Genomic DNA, 23,553 nt, shown 5'->3' with positions numbered 1-23,553 from the left:
ACCAGGGGGAAAGGTTGTACATCCACACAAACACAGGCCAGGTGCTATGTGTGCTTCTCTGGCTGCCAAACGGATTGACTCCATCGGTGCTCGCGCGCCAGCACGATGTTCCTTGGATCGTCCCCAAATTCTGGGTATTCGTAGTTCAACGCTTGCCACTGGCTCGCATCCTTAGGGTGACTCCGCATCTTGTCTTTTTTATTTATCTCCGGATCATTTCCGTCATCTTCTCGCTTTTTCTCCTCCCTATCCACGTGCCAACGCAGGAGCTTTGCTACCTTAGGGTCCGCGAAATACCGTTGCAGACGAGGAGTGATCGGAAAGTACCACACAACTTTTCGAGGAGCTTTCTTCCTCTTCTTGTATCGACTGACGCCGCACACCGGACATATGGTAGACTCCGCGTGCTCGTCCCGATAAATGATGCAATTGTTGATGCACACATGGTATTTCACGTGCGGTAAATCCAGAGGACACACGATTTTCTTCGCCTCCTCGAAACTGGTCAGGCACTTGTTCCCCTTGGGAAGACGTTCGTGCCAGAATGACATGTTCTCGTCGAAGCATGCGTCGGTCATTTTGTGTTTTACCTTCATCTCCAGAGCCATGAGCGTTACTTTCAGGCGGGTATCCTCGGGCCTGCATCCTTCATACAATGGAGTAACCGTGTCTATCTCCAGTTGATCAAGCTTGGCTTTCTCTCGGGCGGCAGCTCTTCCGTTATCCGTCTGCTTGAGAAGCAGCTCTTGAATATGAGGGTCCTGCACCCAGGCCATCGATGGTCCATCGTCGTCTGCTCCGGCATCTTCATCTTCATGATCATGCCCTTCGTCTGCTCCGGCATCTTCCTCATCATCATGTCCGGCATCTTCTACTTGATGACTGTGTCCTGGAGATTCTTCGTCTTCTCGCCCGCCATCGCCGCGGTTGTCTTGCTCATGCCCTTCCTCATTTCTTTCCCGGCCACCATCGACGACTTCATAATCATCTTCATCACCTTGCCATCGATAGCCATCCATGAAACCACGCAAGAGCAGGTGGTCCCGCACCTTTACGGAATCCGGGTCCATAAGGCTCTTCAGCTTGCATCTTCGACACGGACATCTTATCTCCGTCTCGTTCTGTTGAAGCATCTCGGCCTTCGCGGAGCTCAAAAACCTATTCACGATGCCTTCGGTCATCGTGCGGACCATGGTCGCCTGCGGGGTAGAGCAAAACGATATTTTAGAACCAAATTTTTTTTGGCATGACTTTGCCTAAAAATAGGACAAAAAAGAATGCATAGTGCCAAATTCTCGCCGAAACGGAAATGAATCAACATTCCGGGAAAATATTGGCAACTATCGCATTTCAAATACCTGTACCTGCAAACACAAACATATATGCAACACCACAAACATATGCAACACCACAAACATACGTAGATCTAGCTAGGCCATAAAAAGTGCATGTGCACGTTGTTGGAGGGAGAAAAAAGTAGATCTACAACATAAAAGCTTTCCCCTTACTTACCTATCAAAAAAAGGTAATTTAACCACTTAATTTGGGTGAATCTATGATGCAAATGAGGTGAGGAGGAGGAGGCACCCGAGACAAGCTTGGAGGAGGAGGTGGAGAGAATGAAAGTGGGGAAAGTGAGTGTGGTAGGTGGCTGTCCAAAATATCTAGCTGGTCCCAGGTTACTAATGGCGCACTACCTACATATGTGCCATTAGTAACCCTGGTTACTAATGGCGCACCTCCTCTGGTGCGCCATTAGTAGTCCTGCAAAAAAAAAGTAGTGGCGCACCACCAACAGATGCGCCATTAGTAACACTGGTTACTAATGGCGCACTAGCTGTGGTGCGCCATTAGTAGTTTGCCCAAAAAAATATAGTAGTGGCGCACTACTAACAGATGCGCCATTAGTAACCCTGGTTACTAATGGCGCACCAGCTGCTGGTGCGCCATTAGTAGTTTTGCAAAAAAAGTAAAAATAAAAAAATATAGTAGTGGCACACCGAGTGTGTGGTGCGCCATTAGTGTCCATCACACTAATGGCACACCTCACACGGTGCGCCACTACTATATAGTAGTGGCGCATTGCTTGTGTGGTGCGCCATTAGTATCTATATCATCTATAGCCCTTTTCCTACTAGTGCACTACTGTTGTTCCTTGCCACTGCTGCTACTCGTTACACTGCTGTTACCTACTACAATACTTTTTCTCACACCGTTGCCGGGAAAGAATATTTCCTGTCCATGGGCAACTTCTGGCGCCATTGATACAACCGTTAGGAATAGTATGTCGTCAACAGATCGTTTCTGGCACCGTTGCTATCGTACTACTTTGTTGTTGACACCTTGCTTGCAGATACTAATCTTTCAGGTGTGGTTGAATCTGACACATTCAGCTGCTAATACTTGAGAATATACTTTCACTTCCCGTCGTGCGAACCAACAAATTTGGGTTGAATACTCTACCCTCGAAAACTGCCTCGACCCCACGCGCTGGTGGGCTATTGCAAGACAATTTCTAATTGTTGAGCAATTGAGAACAACATTTTTCTACCCATTGCCAGGGATCTGCTAACACAGTCCACCTTGGTTTTCTTCATGTGAGGAGCGCGGGGTGCCGTCGGATCCAGCAGACGGCTCGGATCTCCCGCAGCCGAAACCCTAGAGCGCTCGGGCCTTTTGGGCCGCAGGGGATAGGACCGGCCCAGGTTGAGGCCGCAGGCCAGAGGCCGGCGGGAGCCGGGTCGAAAGAGGAAAGGGCCCGCGTCAGGCCGAGGCCACAAGCCAGTTGGGCCACTCGGCCTATTTCGGCCAAAGTTTCTTTTTTATTTCAAAGTTTCTGCGATTTTGTTCAGTTTCTCTGGGCATTTTTAGGCAGATTTTATGCACTATTTTCCTATGAAAATCTTGCTAAGAAAATAGAAAACAAAAGGTTCAAAGTTTCAGTAAATATAGACAGAAAAGTTATATTAATTTTTCTGCAAAGAAAAATAAAAGTTTTTGAAAATAAAAGGAGATTTTCAGAAAAAGAAAATATCATGAATTTTATAAAAGGGATTATAAAGTTCAAGATAACAGAATATTTTTTTTCTGTAAAGTAGAAAAGTACATGAATTTTTTAAATTCACGTTTCCGCTGCTAAATGATATATGAAATATGGTTATGTTATTTTCCTGACTAACGTTGTTAATAACATAATCATGTTGCATTATTGGCATAAAATATGCACTTATTTCTATCATTTGCCCAATGGTAATGTAGATTTATTTGCATAGGCAATTGTATGTTTATTTTGACCAACCTAATTAATGCATATAATTGTCGTTCTGATCTTGCTTAAATTGTGATTTCAGGAGGTTTCCACCTAATGAGTTGCCTCAAGGACGTTCCTACACTCAAAGGTGATAATTACTCTGAGTGGAGGAAGAAAGTTGACATGGCCCTTGTCATTGCTGAGGTAGACTGGGTTCTGGAGGAACCGCAGCCAGTTGAACCTCCACAGCCAGTCAGAAATGCTGCTGATGTTGATGAGGCTTGGGAGAAAAAGAAGTGGGATAGTGCCAATGAGGAGATGTCATACTCCATAAACAGCAGAAAGTGGATAAATACCAACAAAAATGTTTGGCATTTATAAAGAACACAATTGGGACCACCATTGTGGGCTCAATTGCAGAGTTTACTTCCGCAAGGGAGATGCTAACCAAGATAAAGAGCCAGTTCACTAGCTCTTCTAAGACATATGCCACCCAGTTGATAAAACAATTGGTCACAGAGAGCTACACTGGAGGTGGCCATGGCATAAGAGAGCACATCCTACGGATGAGCAATACGACAGCCAAGCTCAAGCCCATGGATGCGGATCTGGAGATCAAACCAGCTCTCCTTGTCCCCCTGGTCATGGCTTCGCTATCAAAGGAATTTGAGACCTTTGTTGTGAACTACAACATGCAACATGAAACATGGGACATAGAAAAGGTCATAGCCATGTGTTCACAGGAAGAGGAGAGAATCAAAGCTTCACATGATGGCTCCCTGAACTATGTGAAGGAAAAGAAAAATGTTTTCCAACCCAACAAAGGTTCTCCCTCAAAGCCACATGGCAAAGGTTATGTCAAAGCTCCCGCTCATTATCAGCAAAAGCCTATTCCAGTGGACAAGGACACTTGTCTCTACTGCAAGAAGACAGGGCACTACAAGAAGAATTGCCCTGCCTAGCTAAAGGCCTTCATGGCAAAGAGACGTAACGACATCGTTTCTTTTGAAAATGAATCTCTGTATTTAAAGTTTTCGAAATCTACTTGGTGGATTGACTCAGTAGCAACGGTTCATGTTGCAAACTCTTTACAGGGATTCAGTTCGACGAGGACCATGCGTAGAAAAGAAAGAAGTATTGAAGTCGCAAATGGTGTCCAAGCAGAAGTTGAAGCTGTAGGTGACGTCTCATTGGAGCTAACCGAAGGATTCAAGCTTTTGCTTAGAGATGTACTATTCGTACCTTCATGTAATAGGAATTTAATAAGTGTTTCATGCTTGGATAAAGACAATTATCAATGCTTTTTTGGACATCGCAAATGTACCATTTGGTATAATAATGATTATGTAGGCAATGCCTTCCTTCATAATGAGCTTTATATGTTATCACTTCGTGAAAAAGTGAATTATGCTATAATGTAAATGAGCATAGTTCCTTGTCGAACAAAGAACAAAAGAAAAGAAAGAGAACTCACGACTCCTCGAAATTATGGCACTTTCGCTTGGGCCATATTTCCAGGGGGAGAATAGAAAGATTAGTCAAAAGTGAAATTCTTCCTCGGTTGGAGTTCTCTAACTTAGAACAATGCATCGATTGCATTAAAGGAAAGTATGTAAAACAGATAAAGAAGGGTGCAAACCGAAGCACAGGAACACTGGAAATTATTCACACTGATATTTGTGGACCATTTCCGGTGAAAAGTGTGGATGGTTATGATTCGTTCATAACATTCACAGACGATTACTCCCGCTTCGATTACATTTATCCAATCAAAGAAAGAAATGAAGCATTGGATAAATTCAAGATATTCAAAGGTGAAGTTGAAAATCAGCTTGACAAAAAGATAAAGATAGTGAGGTCTGACCGTGGGGGAGTACTACGGTCGACACACTCCATATGGCCAAGTCCGTGGACCTTTTGCAAAGTTCTTGTAGGAGACTGGCATAGTTTCCCAGTACTCAATGTGGGGCGAGCCTCAGCAAAATGGGGTAGCTGAAAGGCGCAACCGTACCCTTATGGATATGGTGCGCATCATCATGAGTTACTCCGACCTGCCATTGGGATTGTGGATGGAGGCGCTTAAAACCGCCATTCACATTCTCAACAGAGTACCAAGCAAGTCGGTGCCGAAAACACCGCACGAGCTGTGGACAGGAAGAGTGCCATCCCTGCAACACTTCAGGGTGTGGGGATGCCCAGCTGAGGCCAAAATGTTTAATCCAAACATTGGAAAGTTAGATCCAAAAATAGTGAGTTGCCATTTCATTGGCTACCCTGATAGATCAAAAGGTTTTCATTTCTACTATCCAGAAAGATACACAAAGTTTGTAGAAACGATACATGCGGTCTTCTTAGAGGACGAAATGATGAGGGGGAGCTTGGTGTTGGGGAACATTGCATGGAAAACAAAAAAATTCCTACGCACACGAAGACCTATCATGGTGATGTCCATCTACGAGAGGAGATTAGATCTACGTACCCTTGTAGAACGCACAGCGGTAAGCGTTAAGAAACGCGGTTGACATAGTGGTACAGCTTCGTGATTCAAATCATCGTCGTCCCACGATCTGTCCCTCGAATGGTTCCGATCTAGTGCCGAATGGACGACACCTCCGCGTTCAGCACACGTACATCTCGACGATGATCTCGGCCTTCTTGATCTAGCAATCAAGACGGAGAAGTAGATGACTTCTCCGGCATCATGACGGTGCTCCGGTGGTGGTGACGATCTACTCCTGCAGGGCTCCGCCCGAGCTCCGCAGAAATCCGATCTAGAGGTTAAACTATGTGGAATAGCCCTGAGTTGCACGCGGCAATGTTATGTCTCAAAAAGCCCTAAACCACCACTATATATAGGAGGAGGGGAGGGGAAAGCCTTGAGGCACAAGGGCCTCAAGGTGTGCCGGCCGCCAGGCGAAGGAGGACTCCTCCTCCAATTTGGTTTGGGAAGGAGGAGTCCTGCTCTTCCTTCCCACCTCCCTCTTTCCTTTTTTTTCTTCTTTTCTTTTGGTATTTTCTTATGTGGCGCCATAGTTCTCTTGGGGTGACTCCACCAGCCCAATAAGGACATGGTGCGCCACCCTAGGGCCGTGGGCTCACTCCCGGGTGGGTGGGCCCCTCCCGATAAACACCCGGAACCCATTCGTCACTCCCGGTACACTGCCTGAATTGCTCCAAACTTTCCGGTGACCAAATGAAACAATCCTATATATCAATCTTCGTTTGCGGACCATTCCGGAAACCATCGTGACGTCTGTGATCTCATCCGGGACTCCGAACAACATTCGGTAACCACACATATAACTCAACTATACTAAAACATCATCGAACCTTAAGTGTGCAGACCCTGCGGGTTCGAGAACTATGTAGAAATGACCCGAGACACTCCTCGGTCAATATCCAATAGCGGGACCTGGATGCCCATATTGGATCCTATATATTCTCCGAAGATCTAATCGGTTGAACCTCAGTGCCAAGGATTCATATAATCCCGTATGTCATTCTCTTTGTCCTTCGGTATGTTACTTGCCCGAGATTCAATCGTCGGTATCCGCATACTTATTTCAATCTCGTTACCGACAAGTCACTTTACTCATTCCGTAATACAATATCCCGTGACTTATACTTAGTCACATTGCTTGCAAGGCTTGTGTGTGATGTTGTATTATCAAGTGGGCCCCGAGATACCTCTCTGTCACACGGAGTGACAAATCCCAGTCTTGATCCATACTAACTCAACGGACACCTTCGGAGATACCTGTAGAGCACCTTTATAGTTACCCAGTTACGTTGTGACGTTTGATGCACACAAGGTATTCCTTCGGTGCCAGTGAGTTATATGATCTCATGGTCATAGGAACAAATACTTGACACACAGAAAACAATAGCAATAAAACGTCACGATCAATATGCTACGTTCATAGTTTGGGTCTAGTCCATCACATGATTCTCCTAATGATGTGATCGAGTTATCAAGTGACAACACTTGCATATATTCAGAAAACCTTGACTATCATTTATCAACTGGCTAGCCAACTAGAGGCTTGCTAGGGACATTGTTTTGTCTATGTATCCACACATGTATCTATGTTTTCATTCAATACAATTATAGCATGGATAATAAACGATTTTCTTTAAACAGGAAATATAATAATAACTATTTATCATTGCCTCTAGGGCATATTTCCAACACTTGGTAGCTCAGAAAATTTATGTTGAGGAGAAGAGGGTGCATGCAACCATTCCGATGATTCAAGAGCCATTTTTCTCACTACCCGCTGTGACTCCAACGATGACAACTATGGGAGAAGACCCGGAACCTGTCCTTCAGGAGCCGACTTAACCTGTTGTTGATCATGAAAGGGAAGTGCAGCAAGAAATAGTAGAAAGTGTGCCAGACAATGAGGCACTTAGAAGGTCTAATAGAACAAGAAGACCAACTATTTCTACTGATTATAAAGTCTATAACACAGAAATGGTTCATATGGAAGGTGATCCCACCACATATGAAGAAGCCATTAAAAGCCCTCACTCATCAAAATGTCTAGAGGCAATGGAAGATGAGATGAAATCCATGAGTTCCAACGATGTTTGGGACTTAGAAATTATTCCTAAAGGAGCAAAGACAGTAGGCTGTAAATGGGTCTACAAAACAAAGTATGACTCTAACAGGAATATAGAAAAGTATAAAGCCCGACTTGTGGTAAAAGGATTTACACAAAGAGAAGGGATAGACTACAATGAGACTTTTTCCAGTCTCTTGTGAGGATTCCTACAGAATCATAATGGCACTAGTTGCTCATTTTGATTTAGAGCTGCATCAAATGGATGTAAAGACGACATTTCTAAATGGAGATTTAGAAGAAGAGGTCTACATGAAACAACCCAAGGGTTTTATCATGGAAGGCAAGGAAGATATGGGATGCCGCCTAAAGAAATCCATTTATGGACTAAGGCAAGCCTCTAGACAGTGGTATTTAAAGTTTAACGATACTATTAAAAGGTTTGGGTTTCAAGAAAATGTTGATGATAACTGCATTTATGAAAGTTTAAAAGTGGGAAATACATTTTCCTAATCTTGTATGTGGATGATATCTTGTTTGCAAGCAATGGTATTAGTCTACTACAAGAAACAAATAAGTTTTTATCCTCAAACTTTGACATGAAAGACCTTGGTGATGCTTCATATGTTTTGGACATTGAAATTCACCAAGACATGAAAAATGGAGTCTTAGGACTGTCGCAGAAAGCATATTTAGAGAAAGTTCTCAAAAAGTACAATATGCATAAGTGTAAAGCCACACCTGCTCCTATAGTCAAGGGCGATAATTTTGGGAATTACCAATGTCCCAAGAATTAGTACGAGCTCGATGAAATGAAAACAGTGTCATATACTTCGGATGTAGGAAGTTTACAGTATGCACAAGTGTGCACACGCCCTGACTTAGCTTTTATCACCAGGGTACTCGGTAGATATTAAGCAAATCCAGGCCAAGGGCAATGGAAGATGGCAAAGAAAGCATTGTGTTATGCGCAAGGCACAAAGGAAATCATGCTAACATACAGAAGATCTGATTCCCTAGTGTTAAAAGGGTACTCAGACGCAGATTTTGCGGGAGATAGAGATGATAGAAAATTCATGTCTGGGTACGTGTTCACTCTCGCTGGAGGAGCTATTTCATGGAAAAGCTCCAAACAGACCATAGTTTTATCGTCCACGATGCAAGCAGAGTTCATAGCATGTTTTGAAGCCACCGGACAGGTGATATGGTTAAAGAAATTTATACCCGACTTGAAAGTGGTAGATTGCATTCACAAGCCACTAAAGATATACTCTGACAACCCGCCCGTAGTATTTTATGCTCACAATAACAGGTCGAGTAATTCTTCCAAGAGAATAGATATAAAGTATTATGTTGTGAAAGATAAAATCCAGGATCAAACTATAAGTCTCGAGCATATAAGTACGAAGTATATGCTTGCGGATCCGCTGATGAAAGGCTTACCACCCAGTGTGTTCAAGGAACACTTAGCCGGCATGGGTTTGATGGAAAGCCTATGATTCCTGTATCATAAGAGGCCCAAAGGTAAATGAATTTGTTTCAAAAACAAAACGTGTGTTGTAGCTGTATGATTCTATCGGTAATTAAGCTGTGACGATGAGACATGCTCTACATGCCTATATGTGATGAAACGAATAAAATAGAAAGTATCAAGTCAAAAGTAAAAGTAGAGATCAAGGGGGAGAATGTTAGGTTGATCTTCTCCTCAGTGGGCCCAACGGCCCACCGGACCTTGATCCATGCGCCCTGATCGGGGGTGCCCAACCCATTATGTTTGGTGGGCCCCTGTGGCCCGCGATACATAAAGGACGGTGGGGTGCCGGGGCACGACTTACGAGGTTCACCGCCGCCACACTCCCACCTACAAACCCATCCGATCTAGGGTTAGCGTGGTGCTCACGGGAAGCACCACCCACGCCACACCCATCTCTCCTTCCACACCGTCGTCACCACCTCACGATGGACGCCGGCGGGAGCTCATCAATTTTCGGACAAGATAAAGTACGGGTACTACCGTATTCATCTAAGCCTAAAGGATCCACGGATCTATCAGGGATGGCTTTATCTTGTTCTGTAACAGGGGAAACATGGTTCTTGTACGGGAGAGAGGCGAATAGGTTTTTGGGAAGCGACTACGCGACTGCTCGCCTCCGATCCATACTTCCTCTATGTCTGTTTCGTCTGTGTCATCACCATGTCATCTACTTATGGATTAAATTAGTCGAAAAATTGCCTATTTACTCAGCACCTTTGTGGTTGTTAGATCCATTAGAGTCATTATCCATGTCTGCTAGTTCAGTTTTTATTATTCAGTCAGTTCTATTACAAGTATTTGGATGGGTCGGTTTGTTGAATTCCGTGCTAATTCGAGTAGACCCCAATTGTGTGGGGAATCTGAACTGGTGTTTGGTTTACAAAACCCAGGTGTCTCCCTTGTATATGGAGGTTGATTATTTCTTCACTAGATAGAAAATAGAAAATGACATGGGGTGATTGGTGACTGAGATATGCTGCTAGACAGACTATCTAGAGTTGGAACTGCTGTAGATGATTCAAGAGGGACTGTTCTCTGGTCCAGTGATTGGTGACTCTTCCTTGCTTTTTTACTCTGGACATATTGTTTAGGGAAGTTCCTTGTTTTATAACAGTTCCTGTTTTTAAATTGCCAGACTCAGAGTTCAGAAATCCTTATAACAGTTCTGTGTTTTTATATTATTGTTTTTTTACGCTGGGTTTTATATTACTGTTTATCTATGTTCCTGTGCAATGCAACTCGCGTACATCTTACCTTGTTAAATACTTCTGATTAGATCTTGTGATCTGCAAGTACTGCGCTGTCTTGAGATTTGAGTTAGGCCGTCGCTTATCTAATCAAATCTAGGAGCATGCTTTTTAGTACTCCACTATATCATCAGTTAAACACATGGACAATGGACAGGCGAATTAACTCCATTTTCAGTAATTAGTGCCACATCTGCTTCCTCGATTCTGCTGTTTTAACCGAGTTTAATAAAAGGATTGGATCTGGTTAAACATGGAATTTATCGTGTACTTTGCATTTGTGTTAAATTACTATTTATCTAATCAGGTCCAGAAGCACATAGTTGTCGCTGCTTAGTATTGTGTCATTAGATATGCAATTTTTATCAGTTTGTCTCTGAAGTACAGTATCAGTTCTTTAGGTCTGCAGTTGTCTTGTGCTGAGACATTTCTATGTGACATTGGAGGTCCTTTCCCAACATGTATCGGCTCCGAGCCAAGGACAAGATTCAGATGGCAATCAAGCGTGGGTTCAGCGACGAGGACGAGGAGGAAATGACACAGATGTCAGACGCAATGAACTTAAAGGAGGCCACTCTTGCAGACAAGATCACAAAGGAAGCTTTGTCTAAGGTTATGGCTCATGGCTCACAGGGAAGCCTCTGCCCTGACAGCTGCCCCGCGGACCGCGACAACTCCCTTCCCTGCCCTGGAGAATGCCACAGGCCCGACCCCTACCCTCAAAACTGCCCCGACCTTCGCCCTGGTCCGAGCCATCCACTAAATCTGGTATAAAAATATCTTCAGTTTCTTTCTAAATACATGTAGGTAGATGGTAAATAATCTAGCAGGAATAAAGCACTACAGGAAAATCACGTTTTACCGTGTGGCAAGCTATAAGTCGTGTTCTTTTTTTCGGGTACTCGGCTTATCTGAATCTAAGCCGTGTACACACGGAAAAACACCCGGTAACAACAATGCACTCGGCTTATGCTATCCTATAAGCCGAGTGCCCACAAAAAGCTCTCGGCTTATAGGTGCCACACGGTATATATGAAGAAAGCACTCGGTTTATAGCGCGCCACCCGGTAAAGGTACCTGCCACGTGTCTACAACAGCGGTGCCTGACGGCGCCGTCACGGCTTGAGCTATAAGCCGTGTGCTTGACAAGTACACATGGCTTACACACACTATAAGCCGTGTGCGTGGCAAGTGGACACGGCTTACACACACTATAGGCCGTGTGTTCCGCAAAAGCACTCGGTTTACATTTTATAGATTTTCAAATTCAAAAAAGTTCTAAAGTGATTTCCCTTGCATTTATCTTTAATACTTGAATGTTATTTATTTATTCATTTTACCACAGGAATGTCTCTCATGTCGACTATAGACCATGTGGGCTCTACGGTCTGGTGCATCATCGAAAACCGTGCGAGGGAGGGTAGAAAGATCACCGAAAACCCTAGAAATGCAATAAATGTCTCAAATATTGTAGGCGGGTTAGAAAAATGTGGGGGCCTGACACATGTCATTTGATGGCCTCCTTTGAGAGCACGAGGAGTTTCGATGCCAATGGAGCAGCATGACCAACACTTCCTTCACAAACGTGACACGTTCCCTCTCGATACCAAGAGACTACCTCGAAGATGGTGCAGTTTACAAACGGCCTCACGCAAGGCCCACCCGGAACGCGCCCAAACTTTTATGACACCCTATAGGGGCCATGTGATGACGTCGTGCCTGATCCTGAGGATTTCTGGCATCGTACCATTTTCCGAGGCTTCAAACGGTAGGACGAGGCATGTCGCCCAAGTGATTTCATACCCCCGATGGCTGGGGCTGCCCCTCCCACGCCTGCACAAGGCATACCCATGTCACAAATACATCACATAGGATTTTCCATGCTTCTTCTGGACATGATTTCATGTGTCGTCTTGCAGATCTGCAATTTCCCACACTGAAACCCTAGAAGTGCAATAAATGTCTCAAATATTGTAGGCGGGTCAGAATAATGCGGGGGGCTGACACGTGTCATTCAATGGCCTCGCCTAAGAGCACGGAAAGTTTCGAGGCCAACGGAGCAGGAAGACCAGCACTTCCTTCACAAACCTGACACCTTCCCTCTCGATGTCGAGAGACTAAGATGGTGCGTTTTACAAGCGACCTCATGTGAGGCCTATTGGACAAAATTTTACCACACCCTACAGGGGCCATGTGATGACGTCGTGCTAGATCCCGTGGATTTCTGGTATCATACAATTTTCCGTGGATTAAAACGGTTGGACGAGTCATGCCGTCGAAGTAATTTCGCCCCCTGATGGCCGGAATTGCCCGTCCCTCGTGTGAAAAAGGGAGATGTATGTCGCTAATACATCACATAGCATTTTCCATGCCGCTTCTGGGCATGGTTTCATGTGTCGCCTTGTAGATCTGCAATTTTCGGCGCTGAGACCCTAGAAATGCAATAAATGCCATAAATATTGTAGGCGGGTCAGAAAAATACGGGGGCCTGACACGTGTCATTCGATGGCCTCCTTTGAGGGCACGAGGAGTTTCGATGCCAACGGAGCAACTTGACCAACACTTCCTTCACAAACCTGACACTTTCCCTCTCGATACCAAGAGAATACCTCGAAGATGGTGCAGTTTACAAGCGGCCTCGGGCAAGGCCCACCCGGAACGCGCCCAAACTTTTAGGACACCCTACAGGGGCCATGTGATGACATCGTGCCTGATCCTGAGGATTTCTGGCATCATACCATTTTCCGAGGCTTCAAACAGTTGGATGAGGTATGTCGCCGAGGTGATTTCGTACCCCCGATGTGTGGGGCGCCCCTCCCACGTCTGCACAAGGCATACCCATGTCACAAATACATCACATAGGTTTTTCCATGCTGCTTATAGGCATGGTTTCATGTGTCGCCTTGCAGATCTGTAATTTTCGGCGCTCAAAACCCTAGAAATGCAATAAATGTCTCAAATATTGTAGGCGGGTCAGAAAAATGCGGGCGCCTGACACGTGTCATTCGATGGCCTCCTTTGAGAGCACGGGGAGTTTTGATACCAACGGAGCAACATGACCAACACTTCCTTCACAAACGTGACACGTTCCCTCTCGATGCCAAGAGACTACCTCGAAGATGGTGCAGTTTACAAGCGGCCTCGGGCAAGGCCCACCTGGAATGCGCCCAAACTTTTACGACACCCTACAGGGGCCATGTGATGACGTCGTGCCTGATCCTGAGGATTTCTGGCATCGTACCATTTTCCGAGGCTTCAAACGGTTGGATGAGGCATGTCGCCCAGGTGATTTCGTACCCGCGATGTCTGGGGCTGCCCCTCCCACGCTTGCACAAGGCATGCACATGTCACAAATACATCACATAGAATTTTCCATGCTGCTTCTGGGCATGATTTCATGTGTCGCCTTGCAGATCTGTAATTTCCGACGCTGAAACCCTAGAAGTGCAATAAATGTCTCAAATATTGTAGGCGGGTCAAAATAATGCGGGGGCCTGACACATGTCATTCAATGGACTTGCCTAAGAGCACGGAAAGTTTCGAGGCCAACCGAGCAGCACGACCAACATTTCCTTCACAAATCCGACACTTTCCCTCTCGATACCGAGAGACTACATGAAAGATGGTGCGTTTTACGAGCGACCTGAGGTGAGGCCTATTCGAAATGCCCCCAAACTTTTACCACACCCTATAGGTGCCATGTGATGATGCCATATGCCAGATCCCGTGGATTTTCGGTATCATACGATTTCCCGTTGATTTAAACGGTTGGACGAGTCATGCATGCCGCCGAAGTAATTGCGCTTCCTCGTGGCTCGAACTGCCCCTTCCTTTTCTGCACAAGGGAGACACATGTCGCTATTACATCACAAGGATAATCTACGGTCAAACCTCTCTCGAGTCCGGTCAAATTGAAGACGTAGATCGTGCTGACCCTACGGATGGGTAAATCCAAAAACATAGACAATGAAATTAAAATATAATAAAAGAACAAGTATAATAAAAATACAACAAAATAAAACAGACAAAATTTGAAAAGTAAAGTGATGAAATTTTTGTGTAGAAAAAAATAAAAAGGGTAAGCCGTGTAATCAACACTCGGCTTATTCTATAACACCCGGCTTACCGTGTGCGCGGGTCTTACAAAAAATAGAGCGCGTAGATGAAAACAGACCGCCAAAATCCAAATTTGACGCGCGGAGGTAAAAATTGACCGTCAAAGGCCCCCTTTTCACAAATCCCCCAAAACAGAGCGCGTCCTGTGCGCCGTGTGCTCCTCCCCGAGCCGTCTGCACCTCCGTGCTGCCCTCCGCGCCGCCCCACCGCCGCCCTCACCATGTTCTTGCCCACGCCGCCCTGCTCCCCGGCCGCCCCCGCTCCTCCGTGACACCCTGCTCCCAGCGCTGCCGCCTTCTCCTCTGCGCCGCCCTGCTCCCAGCGTCGCCGCCTGTTACTCTGCGCCTCCCTGCGCCCTGCGTCGCCGCCTACTCCTCCGCGCCGCCCTGCTCCCAGCGTCGCCGCCTGCTCCTCCGTGCCGTGCCCCCCGTCGTCGTCGCCGCCCCTCCCCGTACGCTAGCCCGAGCTGGCCCTCCCATCGGCTCCGCCGCCCCTCCCATCAGCGCCGCCGCCCCTCCCCATCCGCTAGCCCGAGCCGACCCCTAACTGCTCCGCCGCGCCACCTTTCATCCACCGGGAGGTACCCTCTCTCTCTCTCTCTCTATCTATCTATCTATCTATCTATCTATCTATCTATCTATCTCTATCTCTCTCTGAATCTGACCATATTCTTCCCTGTTCACCAGGTCCGTCTGCTCCGGCGGCAAGGTGCTCCTCGTCTGCAACTTCAGTATATCCGAGGAGGATGTGGATTTGGTCCAGTTTGCAATATGTTCGTCTAGTTCTGAACTTTTGATTGTGGTTGTAACCGTGGTCTTTATTGTTGATGAATTGGTCATACTGTGATGGGCCCTTCTTTTGCTCTCCATGCAAGCTACAGGGTTTGGTTTTGATAACTTAAGCAATCTGGTCATGTGCTTGCTAATGAGCTTGTTAGGCTGCCTGCTCTTTCTTGTTGTTGCCTAATAAGTGAAGAGGAGCACAAATGTTCCAACTTGTACTAGTCTTCTTCCTGGGTGAAAAAGGAAAAGACACTGATGGCTTGTTCAACTCTGTTTGACTGGAATAGGTGCATAAAAGTTGCATTCTCAAACCAATTAGTACTAACTGTTGGAAAAAATAATCTTTATCACCTCTCAAGCTGAATTTTTTCATATAGATGTGTGTTTGTGGAACTTCATATGCCTGTCCATGTAAGTGTAGTGCATTAATTTGTGCAGTGTTTGAGTGCACAACCATGTCAGATACCAGCACCTGATCTGACATGTTTCATTTGCTCGACTTTGAATGTTTTTAGTAAAAACGAGTTCTCAATCTTACATGGTTATGGTGCTTTGCTTACTTTGGTTTGATGCTAGATTTGGCATTATGTTTTGGGCTGCTGGTTAGTCTGACAGCTGGCCAACATTTTGGTTGTTGTTTAGCTAATAATCATTATATGGTCTTGTTTTCTCATACCAAGTAGTACTAACTCTTCTTGAACAAAAATCTTTGTCACCTCTGAAGGTGATATTTTTTTATATGATGTGCGCTTGTGGAACTTCAGGTGCTTATCCATGTTAGTCCAGTGCATTAATAAGTGTACTGTTTTGAGTCCATGACCATCTCATCTAGCGGTACTGGATAAACTTTGAATGTTCTTGGTAAAAATGAATCCGTGGTCTTACAGGAATACGTTGATTTGCTTATTTCGGTTGGATGCTAGACTTGGTGTTGTGTTTTGGACTGCTGGTTAGTTTGACTGTTGGCCAGCGTTTTCGTCGGTGTTCATAAATTTTATCATTGTTCATAAATTAAATATCTCACAGATGCTGAAATTGTCATTTTGTTTGTCTACAGGACATTGCATCATGGGTGTGTGGCTACATGGATCTGTCCTTCGGCCATCTGGTAGCCCTGTTTGTCATCACCCCACGACGCCGTTGGTGCCTTCTCAAGTTGCTTGACTGCTGCATGAACCAAATTGAGCAGTACAATGGCGATTTTGCCGAAGTTCGTCACAGTATGATTTAGGTATACCTGCCATGTCTTCTGGGTAGACGCTTCTACATATACTAGAGTGTCATTGCAGTCTGGATTACATCAACGCGAAAGGTCTAAGTGCCCTTTGTTTGAGACCAGTACATGATTTTTTTCCATGGCTTCTTTCTCATGTATAGATTGTCTACCAATTATTATGGTGATGGGCATAGGTATTGACTTTTGTGGGTAATATAAGTAGTGTAGTTGTCACTGGTTGTTTTAGTTGCTATGGATTTGTTGTGGTTTATGATCATGCTCCTGAAGTTGCACACTATACTTGGGCACCATGCCTGTGTTTTGATATGAATACCTTAAGCTCTGTACCGGTCCTTGCTTGCTCTTGTAGTTGGTGAAATCGACTCTGTTAGAAATCCTGCTATTGATGTGGCAAATAATAATCGATGTCTCTTGGTACAAGAAGACAGGGAGTCTCGTGGTACCGGCATGGTGGTAGTCTGAGTCGAGCACTGACCACTTTGCTCTGCCTATTGTCTCAGCCTCTTAGGGTTCGCCATTCTACATTGAAGGGAAAAGGGCACCACTCTACCTTGAAGTTGATAGAGACGGGCTCAAGGACAATCGGTCGTACGGTGGTCATTGCATTGTGGTGCTGACGATGACGGCCAAGCTCTTATCATTGCCCAAAGGATGAATTTTGTGGGACCTCACCATCTGTTTCCTTGGTTCAGGTGAGACCTTGGTCTTCTCTCCTTCTCTGATATGGTACCGGTCGTCGAGCCGATGACTTAGTTCGCGTGTGCTCAATGAACCATCTAAGATTGAATCATGTTATGCATTCAACGACATCTAGAACCATTCTCGTTATTTTGGTATTCATGCAACAACTGTTATTTCTTGTTTATAGCAGTGTATCGTGATGAAGTAGCTCTTGTCCTTGTCTATCAGCTTGAAGTGTCCTCAGTCAGGAGAAGGCTCCAATAACTTTATGGTTGGTGGATCTACACCTGCCCAAGCAAGCCCAGTGACACGCACTGCGGCTCAAGATGCTTCGACCTGCACGCCACAATGATCACTCGAGGTAGTTGTCTATGCTTGTGCATTATTCATGCTTGTGTCTTGTCGTTGGTTGTGTCTCTCAATTCCCAACTTGTGCATTGCTGATAGTAGAGCCCAAAGTGTTGATCCTTGTATTATTCATACTTCTTAGCTTCAATTTAAAACTTATATGTTGATGCTTGTTGACTCTTGTGCCTTATCGATCATTTGCAATTTAGCTTTGGAAACTCATGCGTGTGGTAATGAACTTACAGGTTTGCATTACGAATGCCGTCGACGGTGGGCATACATGCTGCGGTGGACACTCATTGCATATTGTAGGTTGAACTCATGCTTTCGTTTCTGAACTCTTGTTGCATATGTAATGTTGTTGTGAACCCTCCTTGAATATGTATGCATGCTTTTGTGAAACTATATTGGATATGTATGAGTGTGTGGACTTTGAACTCATCATCGGTTTGTTCTTGTTGTGAACTTGTAATATATTGGATATGTATGCATGACCGTTTCGGTTGTGAAATCTTGTTGCATATGTACGCATGCTTTTGTGAAACTATATTGTTGTTGTGATCTATTGGATATGTAATATACTGTTGTTGTTGTGATATATGGATATATATTACATATATATAGTTATGTTGTTGCAAAAAAAATGCTATTGCGCGCTATAAGCCATGTGTCCCAGACATACACCCGGCTTATAGGGCATCTCGGGCTGTAAGCCGTGTGCCCTTGGGAGGCACCCGACTTATAGGGCATACATGGCTTGGTCGTTTACAATTTTAGCCGAGGGCTCGGCCCTCGGTTTACGTGTGTCTAGCCTAAGCCCTCGGTTTATATATAACCCGTGTGTCCAGGCTCGGCCCTCGGCTTACATATAAACTGTGTGACTGTAGGCCCTCGGCTTATATAAACTGTCACGGGGCTTGCCGTTAGTACCACGTTGTCGTTATATATAAATCGTGTGCCCGTTGGCACTCGGCTTACATGGGATCCTCGGCTTATATGTAAGCCGAGTGTCTTCGCTATTGCTCTCGGCTTACACCGGATAAGCCGGTCCTTAGTAAGGCGTGTGTTATAAGCCGGGGAAAACACTCGGTTTATATATAAACCGAGTATAAACCGTTGTAAGCCGAGTGTTTCGGGCACTCGGCATATAAGTTTTTTCCTGTAGTGAAGGATGAGGCTTCTCTCTTTTAACTATACTCTGCGTATGTATGGTGGTTTGGATGTTACCTGGCTTGATGACTTTCGATGTCTTCTGAATATATCTAATTTTCATTTTAATAGGTTTACATGATGTGTGATCTCTTTTGCATTCTCCACAGGCGAAAGAACTGCTGTACAGATGGGCAGTTGGCACAAGGCAAAGATTTCAGGAGAATGTTCGCATCAACAGGGTTTTTCAATTTCCTCCTGTTTTCAGTTCCCTTCCTTATGCTGATGAGTCACAAACCTTAAAATGTAGCTGAGTTTTTTTGCATTGAAATTGGCTGAAGGGGACCGGTAAATGGTAAGGGGAGACGTTTCCCGTGGTATGTGAATCAAATCTTGTGGTTACGATGGGATGGCTTTATCTTGTTCTGTAACAGGGGAAACATGTACATGTGTGATCACTCAGAGATGTCGTGGTGGCCGTGTATGATTTCGTGTTTATGTGAGATGATCGTATGGTTTTCTGTTGTCGAGGAAAACCCATCATATTCAGTCGGTCTGCATCTGTTGTGATGACGTAGAAGGCGTGTTTAATAAGAGAAAATCCTATTGTGTTTACATATGAATATCGTTTTTTAATTATTTGATTGAGAAGAATTCATCAAGTTCACATTTCCAGAATTCTTCAATCAAACAATCCGATCTTGGTTCTCTCAAAATGATCCGAGATTTTGTGACCCATTTCGTGTGCTACTGATGGTTAGTCCTGTCAGCCGGCCTCACGCCGGAGGAGCTCCTTAGTGTCGTCGGCGGTATCCTTGGTGCAGCGGAGGAACTTGATCACGATGGTCTTGCCGGTGGCGCGCCTTGACGACGATGCCGGAGCCATGAGCTTACCCTGCCGATGCCGGAGCCATGAGCCTTGACCCCTGCCGATGCCGCACCTCTCCTGGTGTTTGATTCTGTTCCTTTACTGAAGGGGCGAGCTTTCCGAAAACGCAGGCAGCAAGGCAAATAGAAGCTCGCAGCCACCGTAACTCGGACTGAAACTGAACTGAATTCCACCGTAACTCGGACCTGTCGAAACAAAATAGCCAACGCAGGGCATGGATCCATACGGAAGTTCCTCCCTCCCCATTCTCCATCATCGATCTCTGCTTCCTTAGTTCCGCCGCCTCCCCATTCTCCTTCATCGATCTCTGCCTCCTTAGTTCCGCCGCCCTCTCCAGCAACCAAAGTAGTTCGTTTGTCGAGCTAGCGCCGGCCATGGCCGTCCTCAAGCGACCTGCCGCTGTCCTCGACGCCGGCCACGGCCACGCGACGGCCGCTCAACATCGACAATCGCCGTCGTGCTGCAAGAGGAGCCGCGCCTCCATCGGGAGCACCGACGACTACGAGAAGGTGGCCTGCCTAGGGAAAGGCGGCTTCGGCGTCGTCCACAGGATGCGCCACCGCGTCACCAAGAAGAACGTGGCCGTCAAGTTCCTCTCCTCGCCCGACGACACCGACGTCGTCAAAGATCTTGAGCAGGAGGCACGATTCCTCGAGGCCTGCGACGGAAACCCCTACGTCGTCGGCTTCGAGGGCCTGGTGTGCGACCCAGCAACCGGCGACACCGCAGGCCTCGTCATGGAGTACGTCGAGGCGTCGAGCCTCTGGTCTTTGCTGTGGGACAGGCGCGAGCGCGACGACCCGCCGCTCCCGGAATCCACGGTGCGCGACTTCATGTGGAAGCTCCTGACCGGTGCCGACAAGATGCACGAGCACGACCGCCACATCGTCCACCGCGACATCAAGCCAGCCAATATCCTCGTCGGGAAAAACCTGGAGCTCCTTAAGATTTGCGACCTCGGGCTGGCCATGTCCATGGCCGACTGGCCGCCGTACAACCGGGCCGGCACGGCGTCCTACATGGCGCCCGAGATGATCCTGGGGAAGAAGGACTACGAAGCGGTCGTGGATACGTGGTCCATCGGCTGCGTCTTTGCCGAACTGCTCACCGGCAAGACGCTGTTCAATGGCTACCTCGAAGATGACGACGAAGACGAGACAACGAATGACATAAGGCAGCTGTGGAGCATCTTCTGTGTGCTCGGGATGCCGGACGAGAGGACGTGGCCGGAGTTCAAGTCGCTGCCGCTCACCGCCGACGTGCTGAAACGGCTACCAGCGGGGTACAAGCACAGCCGGCTCCGGTATTTGTTCCCTGAAGACAAGCTGTCCGAGGAAGGATTCCAGGTGTTGCAAGGGCTCCTCACGTGCAACCCCGACGAGCGACTGACGGCAGCCGACGCGCTGAAGCTCCCATGGTTCGATGCACCTCGTTCGGTGGCCGCCGCCGCTGCCGCTGCGAAGGTCGACTCTCTGTCGTTTTCGAAAAAGAAGGCACCAAGGATCAAGTTCATCCCACCGGCGATGCCACCACGTGGAACGCAGCGCAACGAGTGTAATTAGACCCTGTAGATCAGTAGATGTAACTGTGCTTGGATGAGCCATCAAAGTAGAGGCTGATCCCTGGTGCCTTGATCGCCGGATCGCCCATTAGTGTTGGCCTGCTTTTCTGAATTCTATGTGTCATTGTGCACATGTTCAGAGAATCAGAGATGTGTAGTTGTGAAGTTGTTTTCAGAGATTACATTCGAGTGCTGACATGTTGTTTACTACTCCTACATGCTCAATTGTTGAGTTATACTGCACAATCTCCGTTGTTTTTCCAAAATAATGAGCTGATGATAAATCTCCTGCCAGTGTAAGTTTCATGAGTTTTTGTAAATCCAGTGGCACTAGTTAAACAATTGGGCTTCTTTCCACCATCTTTTCCGTATGCAGGTTTCTTAATGTGAAATAGATAGAAAAACAAGTATCGTCATGTATATATATGAATGCATCAATTCTCCTTATCCTGAACCAACTTCAAGAGCTTAGTGGAGATTTCAGTTTCTTTTCAGTTTAGTCATGTTCATAGAGGAGCCAATGTAGCTCGCCAGCACCCATCCAACATGGGCGAGGGTTTCGACAAGGAAACCCAATTTCCCCGCTGCTTGTTGTCATAGCCATCGATCCTCTTCATCGTGTGAAGAGTCTACTCAAAATTCCAGTCGCCGTGTGGAACGCAGCGCAACGAGTGTAATTAGACTCCGTAGATCAGTATTCAGAGATGTAATGCTTGGATGAGCCATCTATGAGCCATCTAGTAGAAGCTGATCCCTGGCGCCTTGATCGTTAATGTTGGCCTGCTTTTCTGAATTCTATGAGTCATCGTGCGCATGTTCAGAGAATCAGTGATATGTAATTGTGAGGTTGTGTTCACATGGTCAGTTGTTATTGAGTTATAGTGCACAATTTGTGCTATTTTTCCAAAATCCTGAACCGATGATAAACATGTACTAGTACAACTTCATACAGTTCAGTGTATGTGTTTCCACCATCGGAAATATGCAAATTCAGTTACTCCTTATGCAAATTCAGTTACTTTTGTAATAGATAGGAAAGGCAAGTATGTCCTCTATTTCGGAAATTGCACCATCGGAATGCATGGATTTTGAGTACTTAATTTCTACCGGATCTTCAACACACTAGTGGCTAAAAATCAAACCCCCCCACTTGGAGGTGTCCTGCTTCCTCGTATGTGTCATAGATTTCCCGAATTGTTGTAATTGTTTTGGACAGTTTGGTTAAGAAAAATATTTTTTGGCTAAGTAAAAAATCTTATCCACGGAGGTTCTAGCAATCCTCCTGAAATCTCTTTCTGGTTTGATTTTATATTTCTTTGTTCGTGTCCATAATTGGCTAACAATATTCTTAATTAGTTTAACATGGTGGATTATTATTTTTATCTCCTTTCTCTCAATGCTACAAAATATCATATCTAAGTCACAACAATGGTCTGCGGTCTCTTGTTTTTTTAGCCGAAACGGTAGAACAATTGTTCTACAGTAGTTTTCATTTATAAATTATGTATAGAAGTTAAAGTTACAATAGAAATCAACCAATTTCAGCTCTAGGAAACATAATAAAAATTGTATTACATTTACTGATCTATCCGAATTCTGATTTTCTCTGCCTTGATGGGCTTTGCGGGGAGCTGGGTTGCCCATAGCCCCTCTTTCGGATAGTGCTTCCATGTTTCCAAGTGTGGTGGTGCTGCTCTGAAAATCTTATCATTCATCACACACGAAATACCCCAACATCCCATATACTATATCACTAAACTTTCTAGGACTGAAGGCCTCACGATCAATTGAGGTCTTCCATTGAAATTTGGTCACCCAATTTTGACTAGATCAATAATTCTCAAAACTCTCTCATTTAATTTAATATACAATACACTATGCTTCCTAATTTTTAAATCTTCACAAATAATTGAAATTTAGAATCGGGTCACCCGATTTTGACCGGGTCAACAATCTCTAAATGAGCATTCTCATCCAATTCTTTTAATTCACATGCTTCCTAATTTTGGAGCTTTCACATTTGATTGATGTATAAAATTTTGAATTTGGTTCACATTCTGATGGGATCGACGATTACTCAAATCAAATCCCCCCACTCAGAGGTGTCCTGCTCAGAGTTCAGAAATCCTTATAACAATTCTGTGTTTTTATATTACTGTTTATCTATGTTCCTCTGCGATGCAACTCGCGTACAACT

The 23,553-nt window shown here is 45.4% G+C and overlaps 1 protein-coding gene and 1 long non-coding RNA gene across 5 annotated transcripts; both read left to right on the top strand.

Annotated features, from left to right (window-relative positions):
• Positions 1 to 14,901: 14,901 nt before the first annotated feature.
• LOC123449397 lies at positions 14,902 to 18,301 on the top strand. Of its 4 annotated transcripts, none has more exons than XR_006632001.1 (6): positions 14,913 to 15,289; positions 15,396 to 15,778; positions 16,549 to 16,722; positions 17,229 to 17,420; positions 17,638 to 17,770; positions 18,003 to 18,301. It is a non-coding gene; the product is annotated as an uncharacterized LOC123449397 (long non-coding RNA). The 4 variants fall into 4 exon arrangements; XR_006632002.1 differs by having other exon boundaries at positions 15,132 to 15,289; positions 15,396 to 15,465; XR_006632000.1 differs by having other exon boundaries at positions 15,133 to 15,289; positions 15,396 to 15,481.
• Positions 18,302 to 20,027: 1,726 nt separating this feature from the next.
• Positions 20,028 to 21,612, top strand: LOC123446872 (putative cyclin-dependent kinase F-2). Its single transcript, XM_045123413.1, has one exon. The coding sequence runs from the start codon at positions 20,170 to 20,172 to the stop codon at positions 21,355 to 21,357; it is 1,188 nt and encodes a 395-aa protein (XP_044979348.1). The 5' UTR covers positions 20,028 to 20,169; the 3' UTR covers positions 21,358 to 21,612.
• The last annotated feature ends 1,941 nt before the right edge of the window (positions 21,613 to 23,553 follow it).

The sequence above is a fragment of the Hordeum vulgare genome, chromosome 4H (genome assembly GCF_904849725.1).
Source record: "Hordeum vulgare subsp. vulgare chromosome 4H, MorexV3_pseudomolecules_assembly, whole genome shotgun sequence".
NCBI lineage: Eukaryota > Viridiplantae > Streptophyta > Magnoliopsida > Poales > Poaceae > Hordeum > Hordeum vulgare.
Note: the sequence above shows the minus strand (reverse complement) of the source record. Positions and strands in the feature narration are given on the sequence as shown.

Coding starts and splice junctions, on each gene's coding strand:
- LOC123446872 (XM_045123413.1), top strand. CDS start 20,170: ATGGCCGTCCTCAAGCGACCTGCCGCTGTCCTCGACGCCGGCCACGGC.